A 23,280-nucleotide genomic window follows, 5' to 3' on the forward strand; every position below is an offset into this window, starting at 1 on the left:
AAGGGTATAGGTACCCTCGCAAAGAAATGATCCTGGTCTCCAAACTGCCTCCCCCTGGCCAGCCCGGGGCGCCTGATGGAGGGGAAAGGAACTGGTCGGAAATAACGTGGTCCTTCGACACGCTACGTCCAACCGGGGTAACCCCCCCCCCCCCCCTGTCGGGTGAAAAGAAGCGGCTTGGTCTCCTCATGCATAGAAGGAAGCATGAGGTCAGTCCGTTGCTCTCCCCATGTTGGCAGAGAGAGTCTAGCGCCCAGGATTAGATCATTGCCACTGAGTGAAAAAATGGATTGCAAAAATGTAATGTTAAAAGAAAAGGGGGTCAAGGTGTAATCGGTAGCCCAAGACGTTTACCTATTATGTTTGTGTATTGTGAACACGCACTCGGCCATTTTTCGTGCCTTGGGAGCACACACACACACACGCAAACAAAACCCGTCCCACACATATATCACATTTTGACAAATCCGTTCATCCCCTGTTCAACCATGATCATCTGCCATGACCACTAGAATGTATGGGCGTCAAAGCCCTTAGAAATGTATTTCAGTTACCACCAACTCTCTAAAGACATTCTCTGTGTGAACATTTAGTGCTGCTGTTTTGGCACATTGGGTGTTTTTCTTTTTGCAATGAAGCTCATTTGCATAGAAAGGGGTTGATGCAAATCATAAGAAGCAACGAGGTGTCATTTGCTTGGCAGTGCAGTTAGGTGTGCATTTCATAATTACATTGTTTATTTTTTGTGTTGTACGATTTTTATTCCTTTGTTAGTTTGTTTTAGTATTTTGAGTTAATTGGGCTTCGTCTGAGCCTTCATTTGATAGCATCCCGATCTCACCCAAACACGGGGAAATAGCACGGATTGGCAATTCCGTACATTCACGCCTAGAAAACCCCAAAATCCATACATTTTACACTACTACTACTGCGCGTGGCTTTCACTAGTATTGTATGTACGGAATTGTCAAGCCGTGCTATTTCACCGTGTTTGGGTGAGATTGTGTTTGACATTACCCAGACCCAGAAAATATATCCCCGTTCATTTTCCTCATAGACTTTTCAGAAAGTATTTATTTAAAGAGGTTTACGCGGACAAAAAAAGCCAACTCTTGTCATGACAAATCGTGACGATAAACACAATGTTTTGGGCCAAACAAATAATTAGAAAGTAGAAAAAAACGGCATGTAACAACACTTTTTTTGTTGTTTTTCTTCTTTGTAATTATTCGTTTGGTCCAAAATATTGTGTTTGTTGTCATGATTTGTCACGACTAGAGTTGGCTTCGTACGACGCTTAAAAGGTCTTTAAATAAATACTTTATGAAATGTCTATGGGAAAAATGCATTGGGATTCATTTCCTGCGCCTGGCGTCGTCATGAAAGGGGGCAGGACTGCGACGCTCTATTGGGTTACAACTCGGACGGGGCTGAGTCTGCTCTACCGAACTTCGCAGCGTTCGACGCGGCAACTCACTCGCTTTAGCTCGCTCGGTGGTGTCTCTCGAGGATCAAGTTCGGTAGAGATGGCTCCGTCACTGTCTCTGGGGAGGATTTCAGTGTTAGATTTTGGGGTTTTCTAGGCGTGTATGTATATACGGAAATGCCAATCTGTGGTCCATTAAACATTCAATACTCAAACTTGACAAGCAACAGTGTAGCAAACAATGACACAAAATAAGAATATCACAATATATAGTTATACCAAAAACTCTCTTCGGACATGGTCCCTTAACCCATTCTGAACGGGAACACATTTTGGTGTCGGCATCATGTTATGCTTTAGCTATTGAAAAATAGCAGATCTACAAGCTCATAGCGCGCCACCGAGTGGCGCGCTACGAGCTTGTAGGTCTGCTATTTTTGAAAAATCGAAGAACGACTGACATTTTTTTAAATCTGATCTCAGGTCAGAATGGGGTTAATCAGACCCAGTGTGTGTCCAGTGGAAACCTTGTATGAATCTGATCTCAGGTCAGAATGGGTTAAAAAAAGTTACTTCTTTACTTCTGGTAAAGCTTGTATGCTCTTGGGAGGCTCTGGTGCCTTTGCGTCTAACTCAAAGGTTTAGTGAGTGTCCTCCCATCCCTCAGATTGTAGCGACTTGCCTTTGTAGTCTAGGCTCTGGATCATTGGTCCCTTCTCTCAGTATAGCCCATTGAATTCCCCTAGCGTGGCCTCCTCTCTCTCCTCGCCTCCAGAGCAGGGAAAGGAAAACCACTATACAGCATTATTTATGTTACAGTATATTCCGTGAATGTTTGGGTGTGAGGTGAGACGCAGCAGCGTATATACTCCCTATACTGTATATGTGTGTCAGAAGTTCAGAACTCATTCTCTCCCCGTTTCTGATGGTTTGTTCTTTGTTTTAGTGTAAAAACAAAAAAGAATGTTTGTTTGTTTTAAAACAGAACGGCGTGGTGGAGTGCCGTAGAATCTTCTGTCCGCCGACAAACTGCTCCGAGGACTCGCTGCCCGTGCACGTCGATGGCACCTGCTGTAGAAAATGCAGACGTAAGTATACGAGGCCTATACAAACTTCCTTATTGTGGACGGGATCAAAGAGAATGGGGGAATTGACAGAGGTGGCCGTCAATCACATATGATGACACGGCACAACAACAACCCACATGCAGCATTCAGTGTCCTGACGGTGCAAAAAAATGAACTCGACATCACCTCGCGTCTCGCAGCGAAAGCATACAGCAAATAAATAAATACCGTATATACATTCCACATCTTTCAAAAATAATAACCATTGCTATATTTTGGGACAATGCCAGTGTGAATTGGTTGGCATGCAGACATACTTTTCACACCTCGACTAACCAAAGTCAACCTCGACGTCACCACTGCTTCTACAGTAATTGCCGTGAGTAGGAATTATGTGGGCCACATAAAATCAGGTCACTGACATTGGCCCTCACAGAGCACAGAGCGTCTTCTTGTGTCCATCTAAGTTAAGATACAGGGTCGGCCAGTTCTTGGATATTCTTGGGTGGTGGTGTGACGCAACTGTCAAGAGTCTCAAAGCTATATTCGCAGTTCCGGCAAGAACAGTGTCTCGTTCGCCCCAGACTGCCAAACCACAAAAGTCCCCCCAAGGGGTACTTTTGGGGAGGGTTTTTTTTTAATAATTTGTCCTACCCTCCCCTGTGAGATATCAGAGCCCTGGCACAGAGAAGCTCGGCTATAAGTCCTGCACCCTGGAGAGGAAGGAAAAGCAGGGCTTTCACAAGCTATATGAAGATGATATATAGCTTCATGTTCTATTTCCGCCACAGAGGATTATGCAGAAGGGTCCTCCCTGTTGTATTCTTAATATATTGTTCATGCATGCTATTGCTAACTAAGCTCAACTTTGTTTTGAACTTAATTAACTACAGATACTTGAAGCTGGGAAACTATATCTTCCTTCTAGTGTTAAACGCATTTTGTGGCATTTCGACTATTGTTGGAATGACTGTTGTTGGGAACTTAATCTATATTTCCTTCGGGCATAATCCTTATCCAAGATGTCATGAAGTGATTGCTATTTCTTTCCCACAGCTAAATGCACCTACATGGGCCAGACGCTGTCCGAGGGCCAGCGCTTTTTGTCCAAGAGCTGCAGGGAATGCAAGGTAAAGAAAGCATCTGCTTCCCCCCCCCCCCCCCCTTTGAAGTGGAACATGTGCTGGATGGTCTGTGATGTTCCTGTGTTTGTGTCTCGTGGCGTTTGATTACAGCAAATCTGCACATGCATAATACAGCAGGAATGTCTTCTCTTCCTCTCCTCTCCTCTCCTCTCCTCTCCTCTCCTCTCCTCTCCCTCTCCCTCTCCCTCTCCCTCTCTTCTGTGCTATCCCATGCACCATAATTGTAAAGTTACCCCCCAGCACAGCGTTGGCTAGACGCAGCCCCAAAACACTACGGCGTCCAACACAACGACCGGCTGTCCCCTCTGTGTAATGGCTGGTCTGTGGTTGGACTAATCTGTGTTATTCAATTAGCTATAGCAGGCCTTATTAGTTCCCAGTCCCTCCCCCAATCTGTTCAATCTCCCTTTGTTTGTTCCCTCTGCCGGAGAGATAGCCATGCAGGTCGCGTGAATAATGTATTAGCATGGCAACAAAGGGGCTGTTTTAGATAGTGACATCATCTCTGTGTGTATACGTTATAATTAAAGTCTTCGCTATACGGCACAGGGAAGACAAAAAGGTGATCTCCCCTCACTCAGAAGCCATTTATCTTTTAAGAACATCGTTTTAACCCATTCTGACCGGGAACCCCTTTTGGTGTTAGCATCATGTTGTGCTTTAGCTATTGAAAAATAGCAGATCTACAAGCTCATAGCGCGCCACCGAGTGGCGCGCTACGAGCTTGTAGGTCTGCTATTTTTGAAAAATCGAAGAACGACTGACATTTTTAGAATCTGATCTCAGGTCAGAATGGGTTAATCAGACCAGTGTGTGTCCCAGTGGAAACCTCGTATGAATCTGATCTCAGGTCAGAATGGGTTAAAAGGGAGAAAATGCACGTGTGTCATGCGTATAATTGGTTACAAACTAACTAACTAACTAACAGAGTATTCCCAGTGCTCCTCATTAGCCTTTTGAGACCTGGGGAAAAAAAACAAAACATCACTGTATTGTTATATGTAAACCGGGTTTCAGGCAATTACAGACTTATACGCCTGGATGGATGGTAAATTGGCAATTAGTGTGTGTGTGTGTGTGTGTGTGTGCGTGTGTCTTTGCATGCGTGTGTGTGTGTGTGTGTGTGTGTGCGCGTCCTAAACAATCCCATAACGGCAGTGGATGTCAGGACAATAACACAGTGTTCCAGGTCTTATACCAGTAGTGGTTTGCGTGACCTTTGAACTCTCTTATCAGGAGGAAGTCTACTGTCTAAAAAGAAGAAGAAAAAAAATACTCCTCTGATCATTTGATCTCTCCATGGGGATGTGGGCTTAGGCTCGGGGGAGGCGGAGAGGGAGGGAGTACATGTTCAAGTTGTGTGTGTGTGTGTGTGTGTGTGTGTGTGTGTGTGTGTGTGATATGTGCCAGTGCTGAGGTGACAACAGAAGGCTTTGCCTGCTGACTGTTGATTAGCACCATGACCTTCCGTCCCTCTCCGTCCTCTCCCCCCCCTTCTCGCAGCAGGAGGAGGTGGAAAGGGGAGGTGTCTGAGCGACAATGAATAAATGCACAGGCACACGGAGAGAGAGAGAGAGAGAGAGAGAGAGAGAGAGAGAGAGAGAGACACAGCGAGGTGAGCCAAAGGGGGGGCTGTGTAAAATGAAATGCAGAAAACACACCCTGTGGTGGTTTTTGTTGGCCCTCTTTGAAGTGTAGCTAACGCCAGTCTAGTGATGCTTCCTCGGGGGTTTTAGCAGAGCCCTGCGTGGCACCGTTTTCCTAGGCCTGGTTCCCTTCACATTGGACTTTTTTGACCATTCCCGTCCCCACGCCGGCAATAGTTTAATTCGTGTAATTTATGACCTCCCACCCAAAATGTATGAAGTATGATTCAGACCACAGTAGCCTATAATCCCACATTATTACCATCTCTAGTCCTGCATAATACCACACTATTACCATCTAGTCCCACATAATCCCGTAGTAATTCCATCTGGACCCAAACAAACACAGAATGAGAGAGAGAGCTGTACAGAAAGCCATTCCAGCACCATGGACAGTGACATGGTAAACTAAAGACAGTGAGGCCATTCCAGCACCATGGGCAGTGACATGGTAAACTAAAGACAGTGGGGCCATTCCAGCACCATGGACAGTGACATGGTAAACTAAAGACAGTGGGGCCATTCCAGCACCATGGACAGTGACATGGTAAACTAAAGACAGTGAGGTCATTCCAGCACCATGGACAGTGACATGGTAAACTAAAGACAGTGGGGCCATTCCAGCACCATGGACAGTGACATGGTAAACTAAAGACAGTGGGGCCATTCCAGCACCATGGACAGTGACATGGTAAACTAAAGACAGTGAGGCCATTCCAGCACCATGGACAGTGACATGGTAAACTAAAGACAGTGAGGCCATTCCAGCACCATGGACAGTGACATGGTAGACTAAAGACAGTGAGGCCATTCCAGCACCATGGACAGCGACATGGTAAACTAAAGACAGTGAGGCCATTCCAGCACCATGGACAGTGACATGGTAAACTAAAGACAGTGGGGCCATTCCAGCACCATGGACAGTGACATGGTAAACTAAAGACAGTGAGGTCATTCCAGCACCATGGACAGTGACATGGTAAACTAAAGACAGTGGGGCCATTCCAGCACCATGGACAGTGACATGGTAAACTAAAGACAGTGGGGCCATTCCAGCACCATGGACAGTGACATGGTAAACTAAAGACAGTGGGGCCATTCCAGCACCATGGACAGTGACATGGTAAACTAAAGACAGTGGGGCCATTCCAGCACCATGGACAGTGACATAGTAAACTAAAGACAGTGAGGCCATTCCAGCACCATGGACAGTGACATGGTAAACTAAAGACAGTGGGCCATTCCAGCACCATGGACAGTGACATGGTAAACTAAAGACAGTGAGGCCATTCCAGCACCATGGATAGCGACATGGTAAACTAAAGACAGCATTTATTTTTTGCCAAAAGATAAATGCATGAATATCAGAGCTGCCCTATACTTTGCTTTTGCTGTGTAATCTTCTGCTTTGATCTTCTTTCGAGCTGTGATCGTTGACACTATGCTCCTCCGTGCTCCACCCACCCTGTTGCATGCTTCCGCCAGGTGCACTATACCAGGGGTTCTCAACCCGTGGGTTGCGACCCCCCGGGGGGTCGCCAAATTATTTTGGGGGGGTCCCCAAATAGTAAAAAGATTTTTTTATTTTTTATTTTTTGCAACTGAATGGTCGGAAAAGGGAAATGAAGAGTTTACATATAGTACACAGTACTATATGGGGGTCGGGGGTCTCTCGGGGGTGTCTCGGGGGTCCCGAGACATTGCCAAAGCATTTCCGGGGGTCCCCGGCCAAAAACGTTGAGAACCCCTGCACTATACATTCAGTTTATTGCAGGATTTTGCGGGACTCCCAGTTGTTTGGTTTTTTTTAATCTCTCACTGCAGTTAAAAACAGCCTGCTCCTGTGAGATCCAGTCCCAAATACAGGGTTCTAGTCTGGAGCACTGTGGCTCAGTCTACGATATTTCCACTATCCTCCAGTCTTGCGGTGTGATTTTTCTCCAATCCAAACAGCACAGGTGTTGTTTGTGTACAGTACATTGATTTTCTTTCCCCCCAATACTGTTTGTTACAGTAGACCCCTGTGCCAAATTTCATCAAATGTTTATTTGGTTGTCGATTTAGAGTGTTGCGGGTGAAATGTGGTCTCTTTGTACGATAGTTGGGTGCTAGAAATCCAATCAGGATTGGCTCGGAATATTATTTTCTGTGAGGAAAATGAGGAAATGTATAGTCATTCGGGTCGAATTTGTCTCTTTTGTTGAGCGCCGGTAATAGTCCTTGATTCCAAATGCTGGGGAAAGTACCATAACTTAGGACGATGTTAATGAGTTTTAATATAGCCAATTTGAATTTGGAGTCTGTATTTTTATCATTTCAGACACAGTCTGTATCTCTCTGGGTTCTTGAGTTTGAGCACGTTTTCAGTTCATCTTATGTATTTGCATTTTCTCTTTGTTTTTCTTTTTTGAGCCAAAGAGTAGTTTAACCATACAGTATGTCTCCATTTTGGATTGGTATATAGCTCATCCTGTTATTGTTTTAGTTTCTTCCACTGCCTGTTTCTCCTTGGGTGGTCTGCGCCAACCAACAACGTGCCAATACAATACTCGAGACATGCAATTAAGATGAGAACAGCAGCAGGAGCTCTGTTGACTGCAGCATTATCAAAGGGGTAGGAGAATACTTAATTCCGCTCTGTGACAATCGGGGCTGGTTACTATAACCTGGCTGGCTGGCTGGTTTAAGTATAATGGAGTTATCCAAAGTGCAATATAATTCAGTTCAGTTCAACTTCATTATTTATTTCTCGGGACAGTGGTGCTGCAATCTCAATACCGAGACTGGATGTGGTCGAGTGTAATCTGTGTTGCGGTGCATGGTCATCCCCCCCCCCCCCCTCTGCTGGTAATTTCGTGCATGGACAACTCCGGTGTGATGATATAAGTTGGGGTGGTTGTTACTATAGCTTGTCCGGCTGTTGAAGTTCATGGATTGGAGTGTATATAACAGCAGAGGTATCGTTCATAGTACGATGGTACTGTGGATGATTTGTGGATTTGTACTGATGTAAGTGAAGTGCAAACACCTTTTCAGCTTGTAGATCTGGTGTTTTTGTTAACCCATTCTGAGCGGGAACCCCTTTTGGTGTTTCAAGCATTGTGTTATACTTTAGATATTGGAAAATAGCAGGTATACAAGCTCATAGCACGGCACTGAGTGCCGCGCTACGAGCTTGTAGTTCTGCTATTTTTTTTTAATCGTTATAATGTGGCACAAATCTTTGAATATATATTCTTTCAGAGCCAATGTTTTTCACTCATAACCTTGCTTCTGGGGAGTCCCTGGAACAATATATTTTCAGATGGGGGTCGGAGGCCAATTACATATATTTGTTGGGGGTCCTTGACATGAAAATGATGACCACTGACATAGAAACATAGGTTTTTTTCAGAAAACTGTCATGATTTAGAAGACATTTGTAGAATCGTCCTCGGGTCTAAATGGGTTAACACTAGCATGTCTGAACTCAGCTCACCTACTACTCTACTGCTAACGCTAGTGATGACCGTGTTTTTCGTGCAATTCCATTGGCCACTCTCTCCCTGCATCTCGTCTAATGCTCTTCACACCTCTCCCACCCGCGGCGGGGAGGGGGTTGACGACTTGCCATTGTCTTCTAAATGTCACATTCCAACTAATTCAAGGCAGCAGCTTCAACTCGCCAGGACAACTCAAGTTATTTTTTTCTTTTTCTTTCCAGTTTACCAAACTATAATTATAGTGACGGTGTGAGTGCTATATTGAATACCCTTGCACAGCGCGAGGTAATTAACGCCAACTGCCTGCAAATTATTTGGTCTTTGATTGTGTGATTAACGTATTATAAATTATTTTAGACCAAATAACTAATTTAATAAACTGGGCGTTGGGGGGGTGCGTCAGCTCGGTCAGGAGGTAACAGGGGGGTGCACCTACACAGTTTGGTAATGGATAAAACACTGTCCGACTTTTTATTGAGCCAATGAAATACCACACGTTATTGTTAACAGCCAGAGCCTGCAAGCGCATTGCTCAGTCAAACGAAATACGACACGAGTTATATATATATTGTCATTTTTATATAGAGCGGGAAACAATATAGCTACACGTGTATGGGTAAGGGGCCGGGCACATCGATGTAATTAATATAGGCTATTTTTGATTGATTGTGAGAGAGGGAGAGAGGGGAAGGGGGAAAAAAAGGAGAGAGCCGTGCGTGCGTGCGCGCAAATCAGTTCCACTGGTCGCTTGCAGAAAAGTTTACTGTTATCTGTTATCTTTTGACTGAAAAAAAACATTTAGAGGTTCGGGAGGTCCATCGGGCTGGAATGATTTCAAACACTGTCATTTTTTATTTGGAATCGCATCGGCAAGCAATTCTCTTTCCAAGGAAAGGAAATGTCGGTCGGGTCAAACCGACCATGCACAGCTCGTAGTCACGATGCTACAAACTTAATTATTCCAACATAATTATGCTATAAGGATGCCGTGTATAGTCAACATTTATTTATATATATTGAGCTATGCTCTTGGTGGAAACACACCATATTTCACCATATTTTCTTTTTCCGTTTCGGGAAAAATAAAGTCAGACATTGTTATTTCTGCAAATCACATATAACAAATATAACCTTTGATCTATGTTTTGCGAGTACATTCGTAATGTAAGTTTGCCTACATGTGGAAGTAGTTGGAATGCAAATGGCCCATTAGCTTTGAACAATGCCCGTCTCCAGCCGGGAAGGAAGGTGTGAACTCCACTGCTTGCGAGGGGAGAAAGGGTGACAGAGGTCATTTGGGTGAAAAAGTGCAGATATAGTAGGTATATAAGTATGCCTAAAATCATATTTACAAAACGTTTCAGATGGAGAAAAAAAACCAGATGATTTGAATCGAATATTTAGAAAAAGTCATGCAAGGGGAACTTTCTCAGAACTTCATGGGCAAAGAAAATCCACTTCAAAATCTCAAAATCGGTCAGATGGACTGTGTTCTATGTGATCAAGGCCTTTTGGGAGTGTGAAATAAAACAATACGTCATACACACACGTCTCAGAGCAGATGTGAGTTTCGGGTGGAAAGATGAATCAGACTGTGTCCGTGGGAGGGAACGCTCTCATGAGTGGTGTTTGATCGTAGGCTCATTTCGTGAATGCAGTCCATAGTATGACTGTACTGTATATGTATAAATAGCACACAGTGCAGTCAATGAATCAGCACAATGTTTGAACCAGAATGCTCTCTTTGAAGTGACTTTTGAAGGAGGAGAGAGGCGTCCCAGGGATTTGAGTCAATGCCTCAGACCTTGGAAGGCAAACTGGCGACTAGCAGAACACGGCAACTGATGACACGGCCATGCTGTGTACACCATATACTCAGAGAAAGTGTGTGTGTGTGTGTGTGTGTGTGTAAAATGTTTTGCTTTTGCAGCTGCTACAAACAGCTGCAAACGTCGGATGCATCTTTTCATCGCCATGTCGCTTGCTTCCATTGACATTTGATAGTGAATGGAAGACTACCTTTGTCTGTGTCAACGTGGCATAAGACTTACGAGTAAGACGCGCAAACGCGGGAAGCGAACGCAGCTCGTACATATTTGGGTTTTGGACGTATAGCTGCTTTGGGGACTCCTTATATGGTGCCCCTTTTGTGCCCATATATGGAGCTGAGTGGACCTGGCCCCTTTTGTGCCCATATATGGAGCTGAGTGATTGCTGATGCAACACACTCCATATTTGGATAGCGGGACAGACACACAAGACAGACAGACACACACACAGACAGACAGACATGATCTGCTAGGTCTCATAGTAAGTGCTCACTGCGTTCGCAACAATGGACTGTACTGTATGTACACACGCCATTTTGGAAATAACTTGTGCCGCTCCCCTGTATACTTCCTTCACAGGTGTTACCGATTATACTAATGAAAGCTCTGTTCCATTCGGGTTCAAACGGAGTCAGGGTGTTACGCTATTGTGCATGTTGTTCTTGAGCGGCTTCCAAATGGTTATTGGGAGTTATGCCATGATACTTTTGCATGCTTGTGTCGTGCAGCGAATCTACAATAGCTATTTTGGGTTGGCTTTAGGGTTAGGATTAAAAATGGCAAACTGTAAAAGTGGCATTCAAAAACATTGCCGTCCTAAAGTGTGTGTGTGTGTGTGTGTGTGTGTGTGTGTGTGTGTGTGTGTGTGTGTGTGTGTGTAAAAAAGATACAAGCGCGCGCGCGCTTGTATCTTTTTTTGTGTATCTGTACCGTCATGTCCTTTTTGTACCACAGCTTTTTGGCTGAGACCCAGTCCGTTGTCATGGCAGCTGTATTCAAGATACGTTACATATTGGTTGCCTAAAGCTATGGTTTCACTGTACTGCAAAATGAACATTAGTTGGGCCCTCGTGGGTTCATTTTTACGCTCTCCGAGCAGAACCGACACTCGGGATTTTACTGTGTCAACGGTGTGGCACGGAGGGGCCAAATATATGATGGGATTCCAACCCGACATTCAAACTAATGAGCAGAACTTCAAACGGAGAGAGAGGGAGACTAATTAGTGAATTCAGCTGGTGTAACATTTGGTTGGAACAAAAGCGGTATGGACTCAACCTGCCAAGGCAAACATTTGTCCCGAAATGGCAAAACATATCAAAGTTGGATATTATGCATACTGTGGAATAGATTATTGCCTGCATTCGTTCGTCATTGCCCAAGGTCATCTAGCTGAGGATTGGTTCATTGTTTATGCGAGTTAATGCGTTATTCCAACCGACACCAATGAAGTGTGGCATTTCAACATGGGAACATAAAAATAATAATTTCCTTTTGCCTTGTAGGCCGTTTAAAAAATGGTCACAGGTCAGATTGTAATAACTTGACACTTAACTTGAACGAGAAATGACTGACAATGACCGGTACAAATAATACAAAAATAAATAATGTACTATGGCCAATAGCAGTTCACTGAATAATCGTATACTTTAGAAACATTTCAACCTTTTTTTGAAATTTTTTAAATGACCCACAACGATGTGGAAATGATAATAGAAATATGACATTTCATATTTCATTCAGCAGTTATGCAAAATTATAATTATTAAATAATTCTCTTGCTTTCACTGTGAACCACCCGTCATATCAGCCCTCGACCAAAGGGCTCATCAGATATTGTTCCTTCTACTGTACCACTCCCCTCACCCAGGGCTGGGTATGTGATGAGAACATACTGTAGATATGATATAGAGCGTCGCAGTCCCGCCCCCTTTCAGAACGACGAGTGGCCCAGGAAATTATTCTCCATTTCATTTTCTCCATCGGCTTTTCAAAAAGTATTTATATAAAAGACTGTTACGCCGCGGACAAAGCCAACTCGGATCGTGAAAAATCATGACGACAAACAAAATATTCTGTGCCGGTCAAATGATTTGAAAGAAGAAAATAAAGGCGGGATACAACACTATTGGTTTAGTTTTTCTTCTTACTAATTATTTGATCGGCCCAAAACATTGTAATGCGACGCTCTATATGCTGTAGATATCAGTGACTTTTTGCCACATAGAGCTTTAAAGAGAACCTAAACTTAAAGGGACACTTCACCCTTTTTGCAAAAAGATATATGTTAATGACGTTTAGGAGCTTTAGAACACTTTCCTGGGGGTCTTTATGTGTGTAATATGTGGTTTTAGATATTTTAGATTGTAGCAGTGAGCCTGTTGTCTCTGATGTCATGGACACTGGGCTCACTTCCTTCCTGGACTACATGTTGTCTCAGTAAGACAGCTCTCCCCCCTATCCACAAGGAGGAGCAGTGCACCAAAGAATTATGGGAATTGTAGTCCAGGAAGGTAGTGAGACCAGTGTCCATGACATCAGAGACCACAGGCTCACTGCTACAATCTAAAATATCTAAAACCACATATTACACACATAAATACCCCTAGGAAAGTAATCTAAAGCTTCTAAACGTCATTAACATTTATTTTTTTGCAAAAAGGGTGAAGTGTCCCTTTAAGTCTTGATGAAATGGAATCGCTAATTTCAAAGATCGCGCTTCGTTAATTTGTGCCAACTCTGTTGTATAATATCTTCAACGTCACGGGCTTTGAGCTGACGCATGCGTCTCTCCTTCCTCAGAACGGCTTGATGGAGAGAGTCACGGAGACCTGTCCGGAACTCAACTGTACCCTCGGCGAGCAGATCCTGCCCGACAACAGATGCTGCAACGTTTGCAAAGGTGGGTCCTCCATACTTCATATGTATGCTCCTGTACTCCGTATAAAAAGGTAGGTGGCTAGCGCACATCCAGTTCCTGTCTGGTGCTGGACTAAGGTACATACAGTGAAGAGAAGAGAGTCCGCACACAGGTTTGCTCCAAGGTGTTTGCTTTTTATTCAAAACACCATAAATATGACACAACGTTTCGGCCGTGAACGGGCCTTCATCAGGTGATAATCGGCAGTATATGTGACAACTCCCTTTTAAACCTAGTCGTCACATCACGTGACTGATGACGACTGCATGGGCAGGTGATTCACTAACACCAATAAGTGACATGACAATAAATATAACAATATATATGAACATGAATAACCACCACAGCAAGCAAGTTTACAATAAGGCAACATAGTTTCAAAAGAACAATTTCAATAAAACTTGCTGGTTTTTTGCTTGTTACAGACTGTTTTAGTATTTTTTAAATACATTTTTTAAATATATTTTTTAGATTTTGCATTTTTTTGTTTGTTTTTAGTACTGTACTCCGCCCGGGACTGTGTTTGTATATTGCGCGAGGCCGTCTAACCATCTCCCACCGTCTCATCAGTCCGAACATGCTGTTCGCCCAACATTCCAATGAGGTGTGTGGGTATATAGACTGCGCAAAGATGCGGCTTCGGGGCTGCATGTGCTTCTCAAAATGACTCCCATTTGTCTCCTTGCGTTCCTGGTATATGAATGCTTCATCTGCTCATGGCGGCAATATACACATCGGAGCAGATTGGTCTTGTCTAGGGTTTGGAACACCCCGCTATGCCAATTTGCCTCGACTGCCGCAGTGTTTTGTTGGCAGCGAGGTAGAAGGTAAATGGCCACAGGTAATTTAGCGAAGAGATTGAATAAACAAACCGTAGGAAGCTGTCAACGATGGAGCCATAATGGAGGCAACCTGGGGGAAGGATCGGAGAGGAGGAAATTGCGCTCGCGTTTAACCCATTTTGGGCGAGAACCCCTTTTGGTGTTTTAAACATTGTGTTATAATTTAGCTATTGGAAAATGGCAGAAATGGCAGAAAATGGCAGAAAAGTCGTGAAAATGTGGCACAAATCATTGAAAATATATTTCAGAGCGAACATTTTTAACTAAAATATTGGCTTCTGAGGGGGGGTCCCTGGAACTACACATTTTGAGATGGGGGGTCCGCGGCCCAATGGAGATAATTCTGTGGGTCCTTATGACACGAAAAAGGTTGAGTACCACTGACATATAGAAACATGGTTTTCAGAAAAAAAAATGTCAGGATTTAGAAGCCTTGTTTCTTTTTAATCGACCCTCAGTCCAAAATGGATTAAGTTAAAATGAGCAGAGCTAGGTTCGTGACGGCCATCTGGAAAGTAGAGGGGTGGTCGATTGGGGACGAGGGTGGTATAAGAAGAGACTTTGGAAAGGAGTTGCAAACTGAGGAAAAACGGAGAAATTACAAACGGAGGCTGCGAACAGAAGAGGAGGAGGAGGAGATGCGGATGAGGGCAGGCGAGCGACGGTACCCAGAGGACACTGGTAGTAGAGGCATAAAGGAAGGGGGAGGGGGGAGAGCCCATGAGACCCGAACGCATGGAGATCAGAGCCTATCTCTCGCTCCTCCTCCTCTCCCACCCATTGTCTTGATATCTCTCACACCCACGTCTGCAGCTGAAACTAAGTGCTTGCTCATTATCTCCACATCAGTATTGGTTCCCTGTCTCGACTTGGGCAACTCGCCACTTTTCTTCTTGCCTTTTCCGAAATGTTCTCTTGCTATTAAAAGTCTATGTCACAGAACTCGGGGTCAAATTGGATCATTACTTGTTTGACATGAAATCTGTGCAGGATCTGAATCTGAGCAAAACGGCTTCTTTTTAAGCGTTTTGTTCAAGGGATTACTCTTTTTTTTTCCTTTGTAGTGCCCGTCAATGTATACAGTGCATTTGTCTGCGTGTGCTTTGTAATTACAATATGTGTATGGGTCTGCACGATTGTGCATGTACACATACAGTACGTGCGTAACGTGTCTTATTAGCTTCCCTGCACACTGAGTGCACAGTCTCTGTATCAAAAACAAAGGCGTGCACTTTTAATTAGATGCAGTACGTGGTACTGCATCTTTTTCACCCCTGCAGGTTGGTCTCATTATCCCTTCCATAGTATATCACATGCTCTCCTGTAATAGCGTGAACTGGTCTCAAAATCAGCAAGCAGAATTCAGACATCTTCATCTTTAGTTCTCCGCCAGTACAGCAAAATAGGCAGCATCACTGCTTCCCAGTACTCTCCCCTCACCAATGGAAACCCTTCCCCTTCATTCCCTCCCAACCACGTCCACGACAATAGAATAGACGGTAACAGATGGTCATACTAATATGTCCTTTCTTGGTGGTGAAAGGAGAGGGCAAGGCATAGGTAGCACCCATATAGGCAGGAAATGTTCCTATTCTAGATGAGATAGTTACAAATACAGTGGTATAATTTAAACATGGAGGCAGCTGTCAGATTGACAGCTGTCGGTCACTCAGAAATGAGGCTCGATGGTGAAGAATAGACTGGATGGGATAATGAGATAGTAACGGATCATAATTATGTATGTCTAATTGTATAATTACTTGCGCAAGCAGAGCGCGCAAGTAATAGTTTCGCCCCGGTCCGTATGCACCGTCCCAGCCAACCCGCCACTTTTGATGCGTATGCAAATTAAACGGCAAATTGTGCCTGATTTGCTGGGACCAGATTACATACGTGACCATATGTCTTACGTCATCATTGAGAGCTAGTCATACATATATTATATATATGTAATTTGTAAAATAAAATAGCAAATTGTGCCTGATTTGCTGGGACCAGAGTACATGGTGTGTCTCTGTATAACTAGCTCTCAATGATGACGTAAGAAATATGTGGACTAAAGGACCCAATGCCAGGGTGTAATTGGTTTTCGATGGTGACGTAATGACGATATGTTTTAGTGTTGGGAGGATTAAAGGTAATGCTCCTATGTATACATGTATGTAATCTGGTCCCAGCAAATCAGGCACAATTTGCTGTTTTATTTGCATACGCATCAAAAGTGGAGGGTTGGCTGGGACGGTTTTTGGCGCAAAGTAACCACAGTATATACATAGTATAATGTATAACTAGCTCTCAATGATGACGTAATAAAGATGTGGATTAAAGGACCCAATGCCAGAGTGTAATTTGTTTTCGATGGTACGTAACATGCATGAAGTAGGTATGTAGCAAATAGTTAAACCTAATCAACATTTCAAACGTTGCTTCACAGAGAAACTGAGATTTGACAGTTTGTAGCGGTCGAAAGTACTTGCGCGCTCTGCTTGCGCACTAGTAGGCCATTTATGGCCTACTAGTGTGCAACAAGCAAGTATGCACTCGACATAGTGCAGTTCTAGTTGTTTCTACTCTGGCATTCTAAAATTCCCACCACACTCCCTAGCATAACAAGTCCTTCCATATATATATATATATATACACATGCACAGTTTTGCACACGCAATTCCTGGGTTGGGGGGCCAAAGAGAGAAGGTATGCGAGAGAGGGGGGAGAGAGAATTCTGCAGACGCAGCCCTTTCTATTTTCTCAGTAATGGCTCCCTGAGCCCCTTGCCTCTCAGGGCTTTAATGTACGCTAGTCTTTACAGCACACGATGGGCGGGCTGATCTGCTCAGACACAGTAAAGACAGCAGGAGGGACTAGTTTGTCTTTCATCGTCTGTATCTAACGCACCTTGCTGTCTGCCTGCCTTTCATTCTCTAACTCGGTCTTTAACTTTTCTTTCTCTTTCGGTTTGTCTCATTTCCTTTTGCTCGCTCGCTCTGTTGTGTTGTCTTTGCGTTAGTCACTTGATGCCTCTCTCTCTCTCTCTCTTTCTCAAACTTTGTGTGCACCTCGCTTTACCCACCCATATTTCAATTCACCATATTTATAAATACTGTAGGTTGAATATATTTATATTGTCTGTCTCCCTGTCTGTTACTTTGCCGTCATCTGTGTGATGGATTTTGTGTCCACTGTTATCTGTTGGCATTTATTTTTCATGCGTGCAAGCGCACATTGTTTGTTTTGGAGTGTAAGGCTTTTACAGGCTTCACATTTACTCCAACCATAAATATCCCTGCTGTCTTCCAGTGCAGTAGCACGGGAGCCCACTGTTGTCTTCTTTGTTTGTGTATGGCCCTGTTTTATGTGTGTGTGTATAACTCTTCAATATCTCGAATCAGCTGAATTTAAGGCTGGACTGGAGCAAACCCAGTGTGGAGACCCATTGTTTTGTCCTTCTGTTCCAGGCTATGACTTCTGTGCAGAGGGACTAATTTGTGGAGAAAACTCGGAGTGCAAAAATCGGAATACCAAAGCAGAGTGTGAATGCAAGGGTGGCTACGCGTCCATCCACGGGGATTCCACTTACTGTGAAGGTAAGGAGCGAGTTCCTCAAGTCTGAACTGACACCCTTTGTTTTGACTCATAACGCTGACTGCTCTATCTGATCTATTCTGGAAACGATGCAATTAGAAATGTGTGAAAGCATATTTCTGGTGTTGCTTTTTAGAAGGAAACGGGATCCTTTCTAGGCACCCTGCGGGCTCGGAACGAGACTTGATTATTCAGTGACTCGAGATTATTTCTGCATGAGGTTAACAATAAAGCAGGATTATTCTTTTCCTCTTGGCATTATGTGCAAATTCACAGTAGCACACATAGGACTGTTGAGTGATATCCAACGAGCGCTTCCAAACTCAAACGCCAGTAATCGTCTGCAAGGAATTTCTTGACAGAAAGTAGCTCATGACAGTGGATTGTTATGAAACAAGAGTGCGAGAAGCGACCTCGCCCTAAAGAGCGACGTCAATGACGGCAGACTGGTGGTTGAGTGCTGGCTTTTGGCATTGGGGGGGGGGGGGGGGGGGGTCAGATCAACATATGGAATGAATTCTATACTGGCCATAATAAGGAACATGTCTTGAGTGTACAGGGTTTGATGAGGTCAGATCAACATGTGGAATGTCATAACTGGTCAGCTCCGTATATGGAGATGTAAGGGTGGTAGCGGGGACATTCTCTCGAGTGTACAGGGTTTGATGAGGGCCCGGGGTCTTAATTTTCGGGCCGGGCATGGCTGGCTGCACTAACTGACTTTGGGGCGGGCCCGTCTAGAGTTTGAATGGAGGAAGGGATGGACGGGGAAAGATCAACATAATGGAATGTCAGAGAACCTGTTCTGACATTCCATATGGGCTTCCATGATGGGCTTAATTGCGACAGCAGATCACATTTACTATGACATCAGATGTCATTGTGATGTCACGAAACCTGGGCACCATATAATATGGGGGGCTTTCCCGTGTATGGGGGTTTTGAGTGATGGGAATTGCACGTTTTCATATAGTAAATGCAACCTTCAGTCGCAATAATTCAAGTTTTTTTTTGTACAGCTGAAACGTTGGTGAGTTTGACGTTGTTTAACCCATTCTGACCTGAGATCAGATTCATACGAGGTTTCCACTGGAGACACACTTGTCTGATTAACCAATTCTGACCTGAGATCAGATTCTAAAAATGTCAGTCGTTCTTCGATTTTCAGAATGGGTTAATACAATCAGATAGGACTATTCTGCATGGATGTATACCACCCTGCCATTAACTTAAATGGCAAGATGGCTGCGGTCTGGTCAATGCTGGCCTTGTTTGGTTAAGGATGGATTGGACTCAGGGTTTTATCGCTGGCATCCAGAATCCACTGGACACATCACATCACATCACAGCTGTCTTCATGCCTCTGTTTGGTCTGCATGGTAAAGATTTTCCATTCTGTATTCATTGCTACATTAATGACATGGATAGAATTGGTGAACCATGGCTACGTATTGCTCTGGCTATGTAATATGTGTTGGGGGGGGGGTCGGTCCCTACAGGCAGAAAAGCTCAAACCTTTATGCTAAACACATCAGCATAACCCGAGCATATGGGAGGATGGGACGTGTCAACTCTGCATATTAAACCAGATGTATACTTGGTTGTGCACGGGCATTGCATATACATACCCTGCATTTCTGGTGTGCAACACCCGCGTGCAATTATAACTCGGGCTTCACTCGTTACATGTTAACACCCTGAGTGGGAAGGGCGGAGTTCTCCGTTCAATCAATTAGTAACACTGAAAAGAGGAGTTAACGGTGCAATTATGGGCACTGTATTTTGCCCCCCGTAAACCTCAAGTTTAGCAGGCATATACAGTTAATATACGGTAATATACAGGTGTGATGGTACAATTCGGGAGTTTACCGGAGTTTGTTGGAAAGTTTAACGGAAGTTTCCTGTAATTTACACATCCGTATTACGTATTCCATGCTTTTTGCGCAGTGTAACGCCCAGCACTCAGGACGGAGATTGATCAAAAGGACGGAGATTATTGATATCAAAACCGATTCGCATCGCCGCTCCACAGGGCTGGGAGCGTCTGTTGCGCAACGTCCAATGTTATTTTCCGGTGGGACGTCATCGAAAATCCCCCCTCGAACATCTTAAAACGTGAATAACTCTTGATATAAACCATTCCGTCCAATTCTAAGAAAATATTATTTTGAGTTTATTCAAGAGTGTTTTGACTACATTAAGCTACTTCAGCCACATCCAGGATGGCATCCGGTCCGTTGCTAAATGTGCTCTTTGCTGCTATAAATCGCTGGGCGCTCTGATTGAATCGATTAAATAACCCCCGGGTGTTTCGGGGTGTTAACTCATTGGATGCTTTTTGGGGAAAGGGAAACTGAAGGGAGAGTGAGATGCTTCAGAACAAAAGCTCCCCTGCATCCGGCTGGCACCACAGCGAGAGTGCTGGAGGACTTTAGTGGCACTGAAAGTCCAGCTTTTTTCTTTGTCCATCCATCTTAAACCGCTTATCCGTAGTCGGGTCGCAGGGGCAACGGCTCCACCAGAGAGCTTCAGACTTCCCTCTCCAGAGCAACATTAATGACTTCCTCCTGGGGGGATCCCGAGGCGTTCCAAGGCCAGTGTGGCGATATAATCCCTCCGTCTCGTCCTTGGTCTACCCTGGGGGTCTCCTCCCAGTGTGATATGCATCAAGGACCTCCCAGAAGCAGAGACTCTACTTTGAGTCTCTCTCGCGTAACTAAACTTCTCACTCTCTAAGGGAGATGCTAACCACCCGTTGGAGAAAAACCCATTTCGCCCGCATGTATTCGTGACCATACTGTAGGTGAGTGAGAGTAGGAACGGAGATTTCTCGGTAGACGGAGATCTTTGCCTTCTAGCTCCGCTCTCTTTTCATCACAACAGTGGTACATCCTCTTCTCCGTCGTCCCCTCACTCGTGAACAAGACCCCGAGATGCTTAAACTCCTTCACCTGGGGTAATGTCTCCCTTCCCTAACTTGGATTGCACAATCCATCAGTTTCCTATTGAGAACCATGGCCTCAGATTTGGAGATGCTGAATCCTCATCCCAGCCGCCATATGTAGATTGCTTCATATTAGAGTTCTACACACCAAGTTTGCGTGTCGCTGATATGCTATTATGTTCTCTTCAGAAAATGTATTTCAGCATGAACACAAACATTGCTGCTGTGCTGGCTGTGGGTGGTTGGGAGCCATCAACAAATGTGACCAAAGTTCATGTGTAACTTCATAACAGCTAGCTCAGAGTTCCATTCACACAGATTACAGAGTGTGAAGGTTCAGCTCACAGTTTTGAAGTTTTAAATACAGTATGCGGCTTCTATATATTTTTTTTCCATTATAATATCCTCTTAACCCATCCACACACACGTCCTAAACTAAATAGATGAATAACTAATAAGACATTAGAATCACATATGGATTACTTTTAAAAGCCAAGAAAAAAGTACACTTTGTACCATTTTAAACGGTAAAGTTTTTTGAGACAATGGAAATTGTATTTAGCCTGAACTAATGCAGTAGTTAAAAAAATAAAATTAGATTCATATATGCTTCCAAGCGAGTTTGTGCAGGCTCCACCGCTGGCTTCATTACAGCTGCTAGCTGATACGTCTGATATGATTTCACTTCTGCAGGGCACACACTTAAATAAATAAAGTATTGGGAAAAAGGAATGAATATACATATCTTGAGATTAACAATCTGGCTAGTCTCTTTATTCACCAACTTAGAGACAGTCTTGCGGGAGTTGCACATGCTCAGTTAATTAGTTGGACGAAGAGAAGTTCAGTTGTCTGTTCACCAAAAAAACATGAGCGCATTCAATGAATACACTCTTTTAGCGCATTCATGTGCAACACTGAAGACAAGGTTATTTACTTGTTGAAGAAAGTGGCAGTGAGTTCCAGACTCACTGTTTCTCAACGTCTGGTCCGTTCATAAAATCTGCTTACGGGCAACGGTGGCACAGTCGGTGTAGTGCTGTCGCCGAGATAACCACCGTTATGCTGCCCACATTTATTCCGTCTATATTCTATTTTCTCTTCTGGTTCAAGTTAATTGATTAAAAGTGTGGATTTGTTTTCCCTGCTTGGGGATTGACTCACTGCAACGCACATACATATAGACGTCCTAGACACTCAACAGTATAGTAAAAAACAAACAAAAAGGAAAACAAGTTGACAAATTTAATCGAAACCATGGAATGAGCTTTTGCTGTCTTTGTGCTCTCTTGCCTTTCTCTCTCTCCATTTCTGTGTCCCTGGACCCTTTGTGCACAAGTCTCTCTCCCCGCATCTTTCTCTCTCTCTCAACGCCAACGTCTATTTTCTCTCGAAATTGCCTGTTTTTAACCCATTCTGACCTGAGATCAGATTCATACGAGGTTTCCACTGGACACACACTGGTCTGATTAACCCATTCTGACCTGAGATCAGATTCTAAAAATGTCACAGTCGTTCTTCGATTTTTCAAAAATAGCTAAAGCATAACATGATGCTATCACCAAAATGGGTTCCCGTTCAGAATGGGTTAAAAGAACAAGTCTTGCACACGTGCAGTGCATCCCTTCCAGGCACGGCTAATATAATGAGTAATACAACTATTATGTTGGCTTATGAAAACAAAGCATGCCTCCGGGGGCGGGTGTTTGCGTCCAATTTCTCTACAATTCCGATGAGACTAGAGTAAAGCATGTCAGTTTTGACATGGATTAGGGGGGGAGGCTATATGCCCACTTTGCATGTGTGTTGTTGTTGTTGTTGTCCTATTTATGACAACATTTGCATGCTCAGCACAAAAAACCAAGGGCATGCGTAGGAATTAGCCTCTTGATTTAATCTTTAGATTGACGTGAACAAATTGCAAGATAACGTGCACTATATTGACTGGATGATGTCTGTGATATCTCGTGTATGCGATATAACGTTCGTGACAACGGCCTGTCTTTGCAGTCTCTATACTTGAATCTGTTCATATTAATCTTCCCTGGTGGAAAAGTGCTTAGATGGGCAGAAGTCTCGCGGTTGTGGAATTTGAATGGCACGCACGCACACAAGTCAGTGTATGTCTGTGTGTGTGTGTCCCGCCCATGGAAGCCTGTATGTCTATTAAATCAGTTAAAGGCAGGTTAGTGAATATGTTTTGACGTCCCTGTAGGTGTGTTTCATGAGATAAGCTCAGCTGGAGCCTCTTTTTTTTCCCCCTCCGAGCGTCGGCGGCTGATGAGAATCCGGCTGCTCCTCTTCCTCCTCTCTGTAGGTTTTGAGACCCTTCCTAATCCTGGCAGGGACCTGGGCGGAAGGCAGTAGCTGCTATTGATTGGTCATGTCAACACTCAG

The 23,280-nt window shown here is 44.0% G+C and overlaps 1 protein-coding gene across 1 annotated transcript in view; it reads left to right on the forward strand.

Annotated features, from left to right (window-relative positions):
- LOC308312882 (protein kinase C-binding protein NELL1-like) overlaps positions 1-23,280 on the forward strand; it is a gene marked incomplete at both ends in the record, with an annotated part of 297,622 nt that overhangs the window by 101,020 nt on the left and 173,322 nt on the right. The window contains 4 exons of the mRNA XM_080759648.1: positions 2,412-2,514; positions 3,550-3,623; positions 13,398-13,497; positions 17,813-17,941. Coding sequence (XP_080615774.1) covers positions 2,412-2,514; positions 3,550-3,623; positions 13,398-13,497; positions 17,813-17,941 — 406 coding nt within the window. The remainder of the gene's footprint in view (positions 1-2,411; positions 2,515-3,549; positions 3,624-13,397; positions 13,498-17,812; positions 17,942-23,280) is intronic.

This window comes from Protomyctophum bolini (assembly GCF_963924005.1).
Source record: "Protomyctophum bolini genome assembly, chromosome: 1".
Classification (NCBI taxonomy): Eukaryota; Metazoa; Chordata; class Actinopteri; order Myctophiformes; family Myctophidae; genus Protomyctophum; species Protomyctophum bolini.